Source organism: Mustela lutreola, chromosome 10 (genome assembly GCF_030435805.1).
Source record: "Mustela lutreola isolate mMusLut2 chromosome 10, mMusLut2.pri, whole genome shotgun sequence".
NCBI lineage: Eukaryota > Metazoa > Chordata > Mammalia > Carnivora > Mustelidae > Mustela > Mustela lutreola.
The window spans coordinates 96,994,881-97,007,107 of record NC_081299.1 but is presented as its reverse complement, the minus strand read 5'-3'; the positions used below and the strand labels follow the sequence as shown (position 1 = coordinate 97,007,107).

General features: G+C 43.6%; 1 protein-coding gene and 1 long non-coding RNA gene across 4 annotated transcripts in view; one reads left to right on the top strand and one right to left on the bottom strand.

Moving 5' to 3' along the window:
- The window catches only part of MAGI3 (membrane associated guanylate kinase, WW and PDZ domain containing 3), a 229,693-nt gene extending 228,610 nt beyond the window's left edge, over positions 1 to 1,083 (bottom strand). For 2 of the 3 annotated variants that reach the window (XM_059135303.1, XM_059135304.1), the window contains exon 1: positions 658 to 1,082. In XM_059135303.1, coding sequence (XP_058991286.1) covers positions 658 to 973 — 316 coding nt within the window. In that variant the 5' untranslated portion in view covers positions 974 to 1,082. Of the gene's footprint in view, positions 1 to 657 lie in introns of all 3 variants that reach the window. The other variant, XM_059135306.1, reaches the window with a different exon arrangement.
- Positions 1,084 to 1,809: 726 nt separating this feature from the next.
- LOC131808948 (uncharacterized) lies at positions 1,810 to 2,612 on the top strand. The gene is made up of 2 exons (XR_009345006.1): positions 1,810 to 2,264; positions 2,365 to 2,612. It is a non-coding gene; the product is annotated as an uncharacterized LOC131808948 (long non-coding RNA).
- The last annotated feature ends 9,615 nt before the right edge of the window (positions 2,613 to 12,227 follow it).

Genomic DNA, 12,227 nt, shown 5'->3' with positions numbered 1-12,227 from the left:
TTTAGTAAAGATTTTACTACGAAGAGGCACCTAGTTCTTTCGAAGCCCAGACTATTCAACAGCTCCCCGCAAGAACATTCTAATCGGTCACATATTACCTACTGTACGGCCATACCCAGACACCTGAAACCACCTGAACTGAGTGAGTTAGGCTGTCAGCTCCCAGGTGTTGCTGGTGTGCAAGAAACACTGAAGCCGCTAAGCCCTCTTAGGCACACTAGGTGGTAACCTTGGCACCAAGTGCCTCAATAGTACAAGACCTCATTCCCGATTAGAAAATGCAGAAGACTGTTCCAAAGAATACGCTACTATCATAAGGACCTTCTCCATAAAGGGGAGCAACAGCAAAGGCTGCCCCCCCTTTTTTCGTCTCAGGTCAGAAACTCCCGGTAGGAGTCGGGGCTACAGATTTAGGAAACCCAGCTTCTGGCTGCAATACTTGACAGCCTGCAAAGCAGCCTCAGCCAGCCAGAGCTGAGTTTTCCTACCAGCAAATTGGGAATCACCACCACCCCCCACCCCCTCGCCAGGGAGTCCCGCGCACCCTGGAAATAAACGATTACCCAGGGCGATAAGCAATAAGGAGTGGCCGCCTCTCCCAGGACGCCCACCCCGACTTGCCCCCAGACCCCGAGACAAAAGGCAGAGCCGGGGTACCTGGCTTCACAGTCTTGAGACGGATGGGCTCTCGGAAGTGGCGGATGACAGCCAGGGTGTCCCGGTTGGTGAGCCCGCTGACAGGCGTCCCGTTCACCTCCAGCAGAACATCCCCAGGGCTGGGCGCCTTGCCCGAGACGACGCAGCAGGTGCCCCCGCCGGGCTCCTCCCGGAGCCGCCCCAGGTAAGGGAACTCGCCGCGCTCCGCGCCGCCCCGGATCTCGGCGCCCAAGTCGCCCGGGGGCCCGGCCCAAGACACCGCGCACTCCTGCACCTTGCTGAGCCAGTGCTTCTTCTTCTTCAGCGTCTTCGACATCCCGAACCCCGCTGCACCATGGGGGAGACCCCGCGCGGGCGGCGGGGGCGCCGCTCCGGCCCCCTCTCAGCCTGGGGGCCCGGCGGCCCGTGCAGCCCGGCGAGGGGGGCCTCGCCGCTCTGGCGCCCCCGCCCCGACCGCAGCCCGCCGGGGCCGGGCTGCTCCAAGCCCCGAGACGCCCCTCGGACGCCCCTCCCGGCTGCGCTCCCCGGGGCTGCCGGGCTCGGCGAGGACCACCCCGGGCTAGGCTGAAGAAAGGAGAGGGGAACTGTCCCCGGGCGGCTCCAGAGGGGTTTCGGGCGGGGTCACGGCCGCCGGCTGGCCCCCGGGCTCCGCGCCGAAGCGGCGGGAAAGGCAGAAGCAGGGGGGCGGGGAGGTGAACGGGCAAAAGCCGGAACGGGAAAAATCCGTCGGGGGGTGCGCAGAAGCGCGCGTAGACCCGTCGCAGGATCGACTGTGGCCGCTGCGGAGCTGGAGCGCGGAGACCAACGCCTGCCCAAGCTGCCAGGAAACTGCCGCTTTCAAACCCGCCGCAACCTCCTCCGCCTCCCTCTTCCCTTCCCCCCCGCCCTCGCCCATCCCTCACCCAGAGCCCCGCCCCCTCCTGCCGCGCGGCGCCCGGCGCGCTGCCGTCACAGGCCAGGCGCTAGGGAACGGGCCCCAGCGCTCGACTCCCTCGTCGTGGATTGGCCCCCAGCGGGTAGGGGGGCGGAGCCTCGGCGAGAGTGCGGACCACCGATTGGTCGGTGGGAGTGGAGGAGGCGGGCAGTAGGATGAGTGAAGTTTAAAGAGGGTGGAAAAAAGAAGTTTGGAGAGTGAGGGAGGGCGAAGGGAGGGGCAGGGGAATGGAACCGGCCACACGTCGCAGGGCCGAGAGAGGCCCTCCTGGCGGCGTCTGGAGCCAAGCGAAAACTCGGACGGGAAGCTCGGAGAGAACCCCGAGGTGGAGGCGTGGCTGGAGAGCTGGGCGGAGTAGGGGGTGGAGCCCCAGAGCCCGCACGGGGCGCTTCCGAGAGAGGGTGTACACATTTTGGAGAGCAGAGTCCATCGCCCGAGGTGGCGGGGTCTCCAGGGTGGCCTAGCACAACCGATCACCTGCACTCTGGGTGCTTCTTGTTTGTTCATTCACTCATTCAACAAATGTTATTGAACGCCCATGATGGAAGGTAAAAGAGAGCCCTGCATACTGCTGTGTGACCTGGAGCAAAGACAACCTCTCTGAGCCGCTGCATCTTTGGCTGGAAAGTGGAGATAATTATACCCCTCGAAGCTGTTGTGAAGGTTTCATGAGGTACATATAAAATATCCGCACAGTGCCTTACAGAAGGTGGGGGCTTACCTTTTGTTAGCTGGTGATGTTAACGATGACTTTATCTCGGAAATTGGGCTAGGTACTGGAGTTCAACGATGATGAAAACGGCTGTCAAGAAGTCATAGTCTAGTGGGAGAGTCTGACAAGTTCACAGACTGCCTGAGATGAGGTAGGGTGTTGTGGAGAATCAGCACCAGCCCGGGAACTAGCAGATCTGCATGCTACCTATTTACTGTTTGACCTTGGCCAAATCTCGGGCTTCAAGTTTATTCATCTGTGAAGGAGATGGAGGGAGGAGTAACCCTGAATAAAGAACATATTAGGTCCCTTTCCAGCAGCGATTTTTTTTGAAAACTCTTGAGCATTCTCTCTTCCCTCACTTGACTCACACTCTCATCAGTCTTTTTGTCTTTTAAAAATCTTATCCATCCTTAGCCTAAATGCCATCTCTTCCAGGTAGTCTTCTTTGATTTCTTGTCCTCAAAGCAGAAACTTGTCTCTGAGCTATGATACTTTATTTTACTTTTGCAGAGTGATTCCTAATTATATAGTCGTCTGTCTCCCTTTTAATGGTTGAGGAAAGCCCTCATTTACATTATGAATAACTCCACAGGATCTCATCATGTATCAGATAGAGTGGACCAAGTTTCAACCACTACAGTGATTTAGTTCACATCATTGCATCAGCAGAGCGTAGCAGGAAACAAATGGTACTTTACAAAAATGAGGGCAGCCTGTAGGAAACCATAAGGGTAGTCTGGAACCCTAGGACTATAAGCTCCTAGGTCTGCAGAATGGGAAGGAACCAAAATTCAGCCCCAGAAAGGCAGCAAGACAGGAGCCTATGAACTTCAGTCAAGGGATGCAGTGAGCCCAAGGAGGAAGCTGGGGATTATATCTCACTCACCTCCCTCTTCCACTCTCCTCCTGGTACATCCCAGTGGCCAAATCCAACCAGAAGCCAAAGGGCAAGAGAATCCTTTGCTGCAATCCATCTCAGTCAGTCACACAGGGAAGAGGAAACCCTGCCTCTGGAGAGAAAAGGGGAAATATCCAACACAGACATGTGGATTGCCTAGATATACCCATATCTGAGACAAAGATGGAGTGGTTTGTTTTCTGAAGTACTACCTAGACTAACAGATTCCTGGGTGAAATCTTGATAACCTCCACATTATCTACTTTCATAGCCCCTCTGAGAAAATGTCTTTTCCTACCCAGATTGTATCCATTAGGATACATTTGGCTAGCAGGAACAAAATAATTAACAGCTTAAAGCATAAGATCATTTATTCTATCTTTAACACAAGGTTTAAATGTTAAGTAGCCTTGGTTCGTTTAGAAGCAGAATCATGTCACTAAGGACCCAAGTTCTTTTTGTGCCTGTTTCTGCCATGCTATGCTTGTTAGCTTCTGTCTCCAAGCTTATCACCTCTTGATTGCAATATGGCTGCCACAGCTCCAGATAGGACATCCTCAGAGGTCACTGTACAAGCAGGAAGGGAAGCAAAGGCAGTGCTCCTCCCATTTTTACGAAGGAGAAAACCTTACCCAGACTCCACCTTCCACCCCAACCAGTAGAATCTCCCTTATTAGCCAGACAATGGTCACATGCCCACTGCAGCCCGGTGGCAAAAAGCAAATGAGATTGCCACCATTCATTAAATTGATCCTGAGTCACCCCAAACAAAATAGAGGTTCTGTTTGAGAGGAGAAAGAACAGGTATCAAGTAGGAACGCAACAGTATGTACCACATGCCTCAAACAAGGAGGAGTTATCTTGACCCTTGGGCAGAAATCTGCAGTGATTAGGATCTTGAGCTCTGGAGTCAGAATGCAAATCCCAGTTTTTCTCCTATTAGCCCTGTAATCTTGAGTGAACGGTTCAACCATCCTAAACTCCATTTCCTCATCCATGAAAGGGATAGAATAGCAATCTCACCTGAGTTGTTGTGAGAACTGAATGGAGCTATTTGAGTCAAGGAAGTGCTTAACAGGAACACCTGGGTGGCTCAGTTGGTTGAGCGGCTGCCTTCGGTTTGGGTCATGATCCCAGTGTCCTGGGATCGAGTCCCACATCCTGCTCCTTGCTTGGCGGGGAGCCTGCTTCTCCCTCTGCCTCTGTCTGCCTGTGCTTGCTCTTGCTTCCCTCTCTATGACAAATAAATAAAATCTTAAAAAAAAAAAAAAGAAAGTGCTTAACATATGGTCTAGCATAAAAGCAAACATTCAATAAATTAGTGTGTGCTATTTTGTGACAAGGCAAGAAAGCATTGTTCATCAATTTGTAACACTCTAAGTATTAAATCCACCCATCTTAGTCAGCCAAGGTCCCATTTTGAAAATATTCTAGAAATAAGCTGCGGATGCCAGTGATTTAATTCTGGTAGGACACTATTCTGGAAATTACTGCATAATTAAAAGAGTCACATTATGAGTGTTTACCTGTAAAATGGCACCTAACCAAATTATATCTATGTTGATCACTGCTTCCTAAACTTAATAGTTGGGCTAATAGTTATGATTTGCACTGCAGAGTATTAGTAAGCCAAACAATATGGAAACTGGTTTAACAAAAATAAATGATGGAGTTGAATTTGATGTTCTCCAAGGTTTCATTGAGCTACTCCTAACCATCCAGAAGATAAACCTAGATATGTTTCAGGATGCTGCATACCACACAAGTTAGGTTCCAAGATGGCTGTAAAGACGCCAATACAAGTATCACAATGTCTAAAGACGGAAAGGAGGGAAGTGGTTGTCTCCTTTCCCCATTTGGAGAGGGGGTGGGGAATCAAGGAAACCTCTCCCCAAAGGCTCTGAGCTAGTCTTTCCCTCCAGCTGATTGGGTAAAATTGCTCAAATGCCCTTTCCTACACAGAAGATGCAAAGAGTAATGAAATACCCTTACCCAGTTTTACCCTCTCATGCTCAAAAGGATATCCAGTGTCTTACAAACTGTACAGCTGCACAGTATCTGAACTTGGGGGTGGGGGATGTCTCTTAGCAAATACAAATACAAAGAGACTGCATTGATGTGCTCCTAGTATATATTCCTTCTGACAAGGTGGGGAATTGGTTTTGTTTTATGATACCGTGCAGAGTGCTCTTAACCAGAGTTAAATAAACCTTTCTACTTTGAAAACTTCAGAATGGCAGGTATAAATAAAATGGCAGGTATAAATTTTTCTGAAATGACCCATGCTTGCTTACTCCTCTGTACAATCCAATGTGCCTTGTATGGTGGTAGAGTTTGTGGGCTGACAGCCCTGGGACCATCACTCACATCTGCGTCCACATGGATCTGCGTCCACGTGGATCGTGCCCCTGGAGCTGTCCATGGCTTGGTGCCAAAGCAAGGCATGCATAGGGAGAAGTATTTAATTTCATCTATTTCTATATTCTCCCTAGTTTCTTTCATGGAAGCTTGAATCTCTAGTATTAGTAAATCCAATCATTATTGAGATGAGGTAGTTCTCAAGTATTAATGGTGGCAGAAGGGTTGGAAAGAAGTAGAGTATGCCGACAGAAGAAATATTTTGCCTTCCCTGCAGAAGAGAAGAACATTCATCTTGTTTTTCTTCCCACAGGTTATATAATAAAATTATCTTGAATTTCAAAAATTCTGATCAACAAAATCTTTCATGTTGGGACCAAAATGTCCATATTTATCTATATTATGGAAATGTAGTCTAGCATTAATAACCCAATCGAATTCAGTATTAATTTCTATTGTATCTTTACATTTTACTAGCATTTTTATTTGCCTTGTCTACGGGCTAATTTGTATGCTAATGCTAAGATATGCTCAATTATGAAAGCAGTTACAAGGAAGATTTTGTTTCAGTTAAACAAACTAATTTATTGCCTAAAATCTGTATTACTTTCTATGTTTCATACTTAAACATGCATTTTTGCACATGGGCGCCTTTACCTGCAAATGACCAAATGAATTCAGCCCAAATTCACAGAACAATAGAAACATTCAAAACCAAGTGCAGTGCCAACATGCTTTGAAAGGGGGGGTTAGTTAAACAGTCAGATGTCAAGCTCATCTAACAAAGCAGGACAAAGAGAACATTGAGTGAAATAGAAAATACCAAAATACCTATCTTTCAGCTTTCAGCTTAAATACAATCTCCTACTCAAGGCCAGTCTTGATTTCCTGCAGCTAGATGTCAGCTCTTCCCTCTCCAGAACTAATAGCAGGTTATCTCTATGTGTTTTCTTTTCCAGTAGACCTCAAGATCCTTGAGAGCAGGCGTGATCCCTGATTCACTCGTGTATCCCTCATTGGTCTGGGTATTTGGTCTTTAGTGGGATTAACACAAATTCATTCCAAAAAAAAAGAAAAACAGCAAGTACCCATCGTAAGCAGGCATTGTTTTAGGTGTTGGTTTACAGCAATGAACAGACTTACAAGGTCCTTTGTTTCATGGGGTTTTCCTCCACCCTGTTAGGGTTCCTGGCTGGGTCTGAAAATTCAACTGACATTACCAGGAGAAAAGCATACACCTTTATTTAATGTAAGTCTTATGTGACACAGTAGCCTTCATAAGGAAATAAAGACCAGAAGAAATGATTAAACCTGAGTGGTTTTTGATGAAGAGTTGAAGTCATGGGAAGATGTGAGAAGGCAAAGAACATGGGCTGAGGTAGTAAACCCAGGAAACTCAGCCAAGCCTGCTCGCTCAGATTCTTGATATCCCTCCATCCTGGAGATCCAGGTGCTCCTTTTTGTACTCCAGGTATGGAGAAGGCACCTGTCCTCTGAGGGTCTTCTAACCGGCTTCAGAGAAGAAGGGCCGGGAAAAGGTCAGAGAGACCTGCCTGCTTCTCCTGTTTTCTCAAACTGTTTCAGTTTAATATATTCAATATGCCAAGCTGCCGTATTTTAGGGTATCCCATTCTGAACACCATCAATAGCAAACCCAAAGCAAAGAAATGATCAAGATATTTTCCATTAGTAACAATACTGTAATTAAAACAGAAGATGAAACGATGAAATGGTGGGTATTTAGTAGAAAACACAAGTTACATCAGATGGAAATCATGAAGGAGGTCTGCCTGAGAAACCGACAGTTTTGCTGAGACATGAATGCCAAGGATGAGGGAGCCAGGTGAAGACTGGAGACCTGAATATTCCAGGCTGACAGAGACCTCAGTCACTGTGAAGTTTTCAGGAGAGGAGTGGTAGATCTAATTAACATTTTGGACTGATGGTTCCGATGGCTCCATGGAGAAGGAAGAGGGTGACAGTAGAATCAGGGAAGCCAGATAAAAACCTGGAACAGGAACCCACTGAGAAAGCTCGGTGCCATGGACCAGGGTAGAAACAATGAAAATGAAAATTTATCAAGTGCACTGTGGAAATCAGAAATTATAGTTTTAATTTCTGAGACTGATCACAGTTAAGGAAATGTTACAATTGTATTTAATGAGAAGCTTTGTGAAATGTAATTGCTTTGTTGAAATGTCCCTTCCCAGTGAGAGGGAGGAACTTAGAAAATAAAAAGTGTGGAAAATACTTAATTAAGTTTAAATTTATACAGGTTCTTTCTTTTGCTGTTTATTGAGTAGCATGCCTGGAGAGGTGGAATGCTAAGTTCAAGGTTCTTCTTTAATCTCTTAAGAAAGTAACATCTACTCCAAGTATACGATGACCTTAAAGTTTCTGAAACAACATACTGTTCTTTTAATCTACAGGATGTGTTGTTGTAAGAAGTACAATTTGTTTCCTGTCTTACAAAGGAACTCAAACTTTGTTTTAAAAGAGCTTCACTCTATACAAAATCTTTAGTTTTGGTGACTAGTTGGAAAACTTCAGGCCCTTGAGTCTTCGCAGCGCAGATAAGATGCAAATAAACAGTGCCTTTCACGGATTCTAATACAAAGCACAATGGGAAACTCCTTTCGTCAACAGAAGGAAAATTCTCATTTACTTGGCTAAACTTAGGTGAAGTGTTTCCAAATGCACACTCCCAAATTTCACAGTAAAAATGATTGGAAACACACTACATGAGCTTAAAATAAAACACACCCCATTCAAAGTCTGCGTACTGTGGCCTCTCTTACACTTAACAAGAGTATCTAAATGAAATCTATATTTTGCATTCAAAAATGGAGTGTGACCTTGTTGGATCTGGAGTGAAGAAGAGAAGGAGCTTAGTTTTGTTCCAGAAGCTGGGCAACATTCTAGATAAAATGGGTTCCAAGGAGGTGCTTCTGGGCTTTAGAACCTCACGTTAATCTTGGCACACTTAAATATGTAAGAGCCATTTGCTAAGAGTAGAATCTAAAAGTTTTCATCACAAGAAAAAGAAAATTATAACCATGTGTGGTGCTGGATGTTAGCTAGACTTATTGTGGCGATCATTTTGCAAAACATACAAAGATCCAATTATTATGTTGTACACCTGGAACTGTCATATGACAATTATATCTCAAGTAAATCGATATAAGCAAATATTGTCCATTCAGAGTTTGATAGATACAAATAGGAAAAACAGAGGAAGTGATTACATCAATAGCAAACCTTTGGAACCATTAATATGATCATTGCATGGCTAATTTTGAAGGCAATCTTTTCAACTTTGGTGTGTTTGAGAATGTTGAAATTAAATATTTTGAGTTACAAGCTACTACAGACTGAATTGTATCTCACCCACCCTAATTTGTATGTTGAAGCCCTAACCCCCCAGTATGACTGTATTTGGAGACAGGACCTATAAGGAAGGAATTAAGGTTAAATAAAGTCACAAGCATGAGACCCTGCTTCAATAAGATTAATGGCCTCATGAGAAGAGCCATCTCTCTTCTGCTTCCCCACAGCAAGGAGGAGGCAGCCTGCAAGCCAGGAAGAGAAAAAAACGCTCTCACCAGAATCCAACCATGCTAGCACCCTGATCTCCAACTTCCAGTCCCTAGAACTATGGAAAACTAATTTCTGTTGTTTAAGTCACCACTCTATGGCATTTTGTTGTAGCAGCAGAGCTGGTTTAGACACATGCAATCACAGATCCTTTAAAAAAATAAATGAGATCATGTTATTCCTTGCTCAATACCAACTGTATCCCCATTTTACTCAGAATTAAAAAAAAAAAAAAAAAAAAAAACATTGTTCTACAATGTTCTGCAATGACCAACAGGACCACTATGCTGGCCTTCTTGGAATTCTTTCAACATGTCAGACATGCTCTTGCCTCAATGCACTCCCACAACCTCACCACCCCCCAGTGCACCCTTCCACTAGGTAACTGTGGGGCTCATTCTCTCACCTCCTCTTGGCATTGGCTCAAATGTGCCTTCTCAAAGAGTTCTACTTTACCATCCTTTCTAAAAATGCAACATGCTCTTATCTCCTGGACCTCTTCACTCTCTGCTCTATCTTTTCTTTGTCCATAGCATTTATCACTTTCTTATAGACATAATAATTATTCTATATTATTTTTTGCCTGTCTTGACCTTTGAATGTAAGTTCCAGGAAGACAGAAATCTTTGTTTAGTTCAGTAATTTATCCCGGGTGCCTACAATAGTAGCTAGCTTATAGTAGTATCTCAATAAATACTTTGCTTGAGTGCTTTCCTTTCAAAATTCTTTCAGATCTATTAACTAAACTCAATCACTTAATCTTCATAATAATTTTAAAACGGCAATTCAATTTTTGCAATAATCCTATGAAGCAGATATCATCATATTCCCATATACTAATGAGTCAGGTTACTCTGGATACCCTCACGTTTCTCCACATCAAGTGTGAGTCAAAACTTCAAACTGGATATTTTTACTGCATATCTCACCTCCTTTCCTCTGCCATGGTGGTCATTCTAAGACATTTTCACAGTGGAACAAAATGTCAAAATACTCAGATTAAGAAATAGTGATCTCGGGGCGCCTGGGTGGCTCAGTGGGTTAAAGCCTCTGCCTTTGGCTCAGGTCATGATCTCAGGGTCCTGGGTTTGAGCCCCACATCGGGCTCTTGGCTCGGCGGGGAGCCTGCTTCCTCCTCTCTCTCTTTCTCTCTCTCTCTCTCTGCCTACTTGTGATCTCTGTCTGTCGAATGAATAAGTAAAATCTTAAAAAAAAAAAAAAAAAAGGAAGAAGAAGAAGAAATAGTGATCTCTATCACAACTGCATCAGAATGATTAAAATGAAAAAGACTGACCCTATTAAGTGTTGGCAAAAAAAAAGCCAGACATGCGGACATTCTCATACGCTGCCAATGAGAATGTAAACTGGTTCGACCACTTTAGTAAGCTGGCTGTTTCTACTAAAGTTAGCAAATGTCTACACTAGGATCCAACAATTCTACTCCCAGGTAGATACCCAACAGATATGAGTATGTATGTCTTCCAGAAGATCTATTCAAGAATTATTCATAATGGCCCCAAACTGGAAACAACCCAAATGTTCATTAAGATTAGAATAGCTACGTAGATCTTGGTACACTCTTAGAATACTACACAACAATGTAAGAATAAAATTCATCTGTACACAGCAAAATGGATGAATGTCATAGCCATAATTTCAAGCAAAAGAAGCCAGACACAAAATGACATACTATCAGATTCTACTGATACGAATTTCAAGAATAGGTCAAACTAATATATCACGATTAAAGTTAGAATTATGATTACCTTTGAGAGAATATTGACTGAAGGGAGCACAGAGGATATTCTGAGGCCGTGGCAATGTTCTAGATCCTAATACGGGTCGTGCTTTAAAGGGTTATCAACATCTGTAAAAACAATCTAGCTATATACTTTAGATGATACACCTTACCAGATAAGTTACATATCAATAAACAAGTTTTTTTAAATGAACACTTTCTATCAATGAGAAAATGATGGATTATTCAATAGTTACAAAACAAATGACCGGCCATCTGAAATAAATAAATGTTGATCCTTGATCCCTGCCATATTCCTTACCTGAATTTAAATTTCTGGTGATCAGATATTTAATAATACAAATGTTCAACTAGTATTAGAGTAAAAGATGGTAAACTTGTTTTATAATATTGGAGAAAGAAGGCCTTTCTTATAAAAACACAAACAGTAATGTGGAAGATTCTTAAATTTGACTACAAAAGACTTTGAATGACAGAACATAACAAAACAATTACCATAGACAAAGTTTAAAACAAATACAGTATTTGTTGACAAAAATCAAATTTCCTTCTTATACCGAAAGTTCTTATAAATTAATAAGCAAGCAAAACAAAACAAAATAGTCCGGTGGAAAGACAGTCTAAGTTATAGGAGAAAAAGCCAGTCTTTAAACATACAAAAAAAAAAAAAAGTTTAATTTTTAAATAACAATAAAATTCCATTTTTCATGCAACAGATTGTGAAGAATCAAAAAGTTTGAGTTGCGTTGTTGAGACAAGACTATAAATTGGTACACTTCTTTGGTGAGTAATATGCCAGGATCAAAACTTTAAAATTTTCAGTTCAGCTCTACTAGGAATTTCCAAAGACTTATGTACTAGCTAGTATTTTGCAGATCGTATGTGGTAGAAAATGTCTAGAATAGAGGCCAGTTAAATGAACAATGATATAAACATTCAACAGAATACTGTGCAGAATGAGGTAGAGCTTCATAGGCTGATGTGGGAAGATCCTTAAGACAGATTTTTTTTTTTTACGTACTGATGTGTTTGCTCCTGTTTGAATTTAAAAAGGGGTATGGTGGATATTTGCATGCACATGTATGTGCCTGTGTCCTCTGGAAGATCTGCGAGAAATTAATGGCTATGGTTGTCTCTGGGCAGTGGGACTAGGAGACTGAAAGGGGAAATGTTTTTCCACTAAATAACCTTTTGTACCATGAAGTATTTATACCAAGGATGGTTGACCCTCAAACAACACAGGGTTGGACTGTGCAGATCCACTTACATGCAGATTTTTTTTTATAAAGACAATATACTGCTATAAATGTAT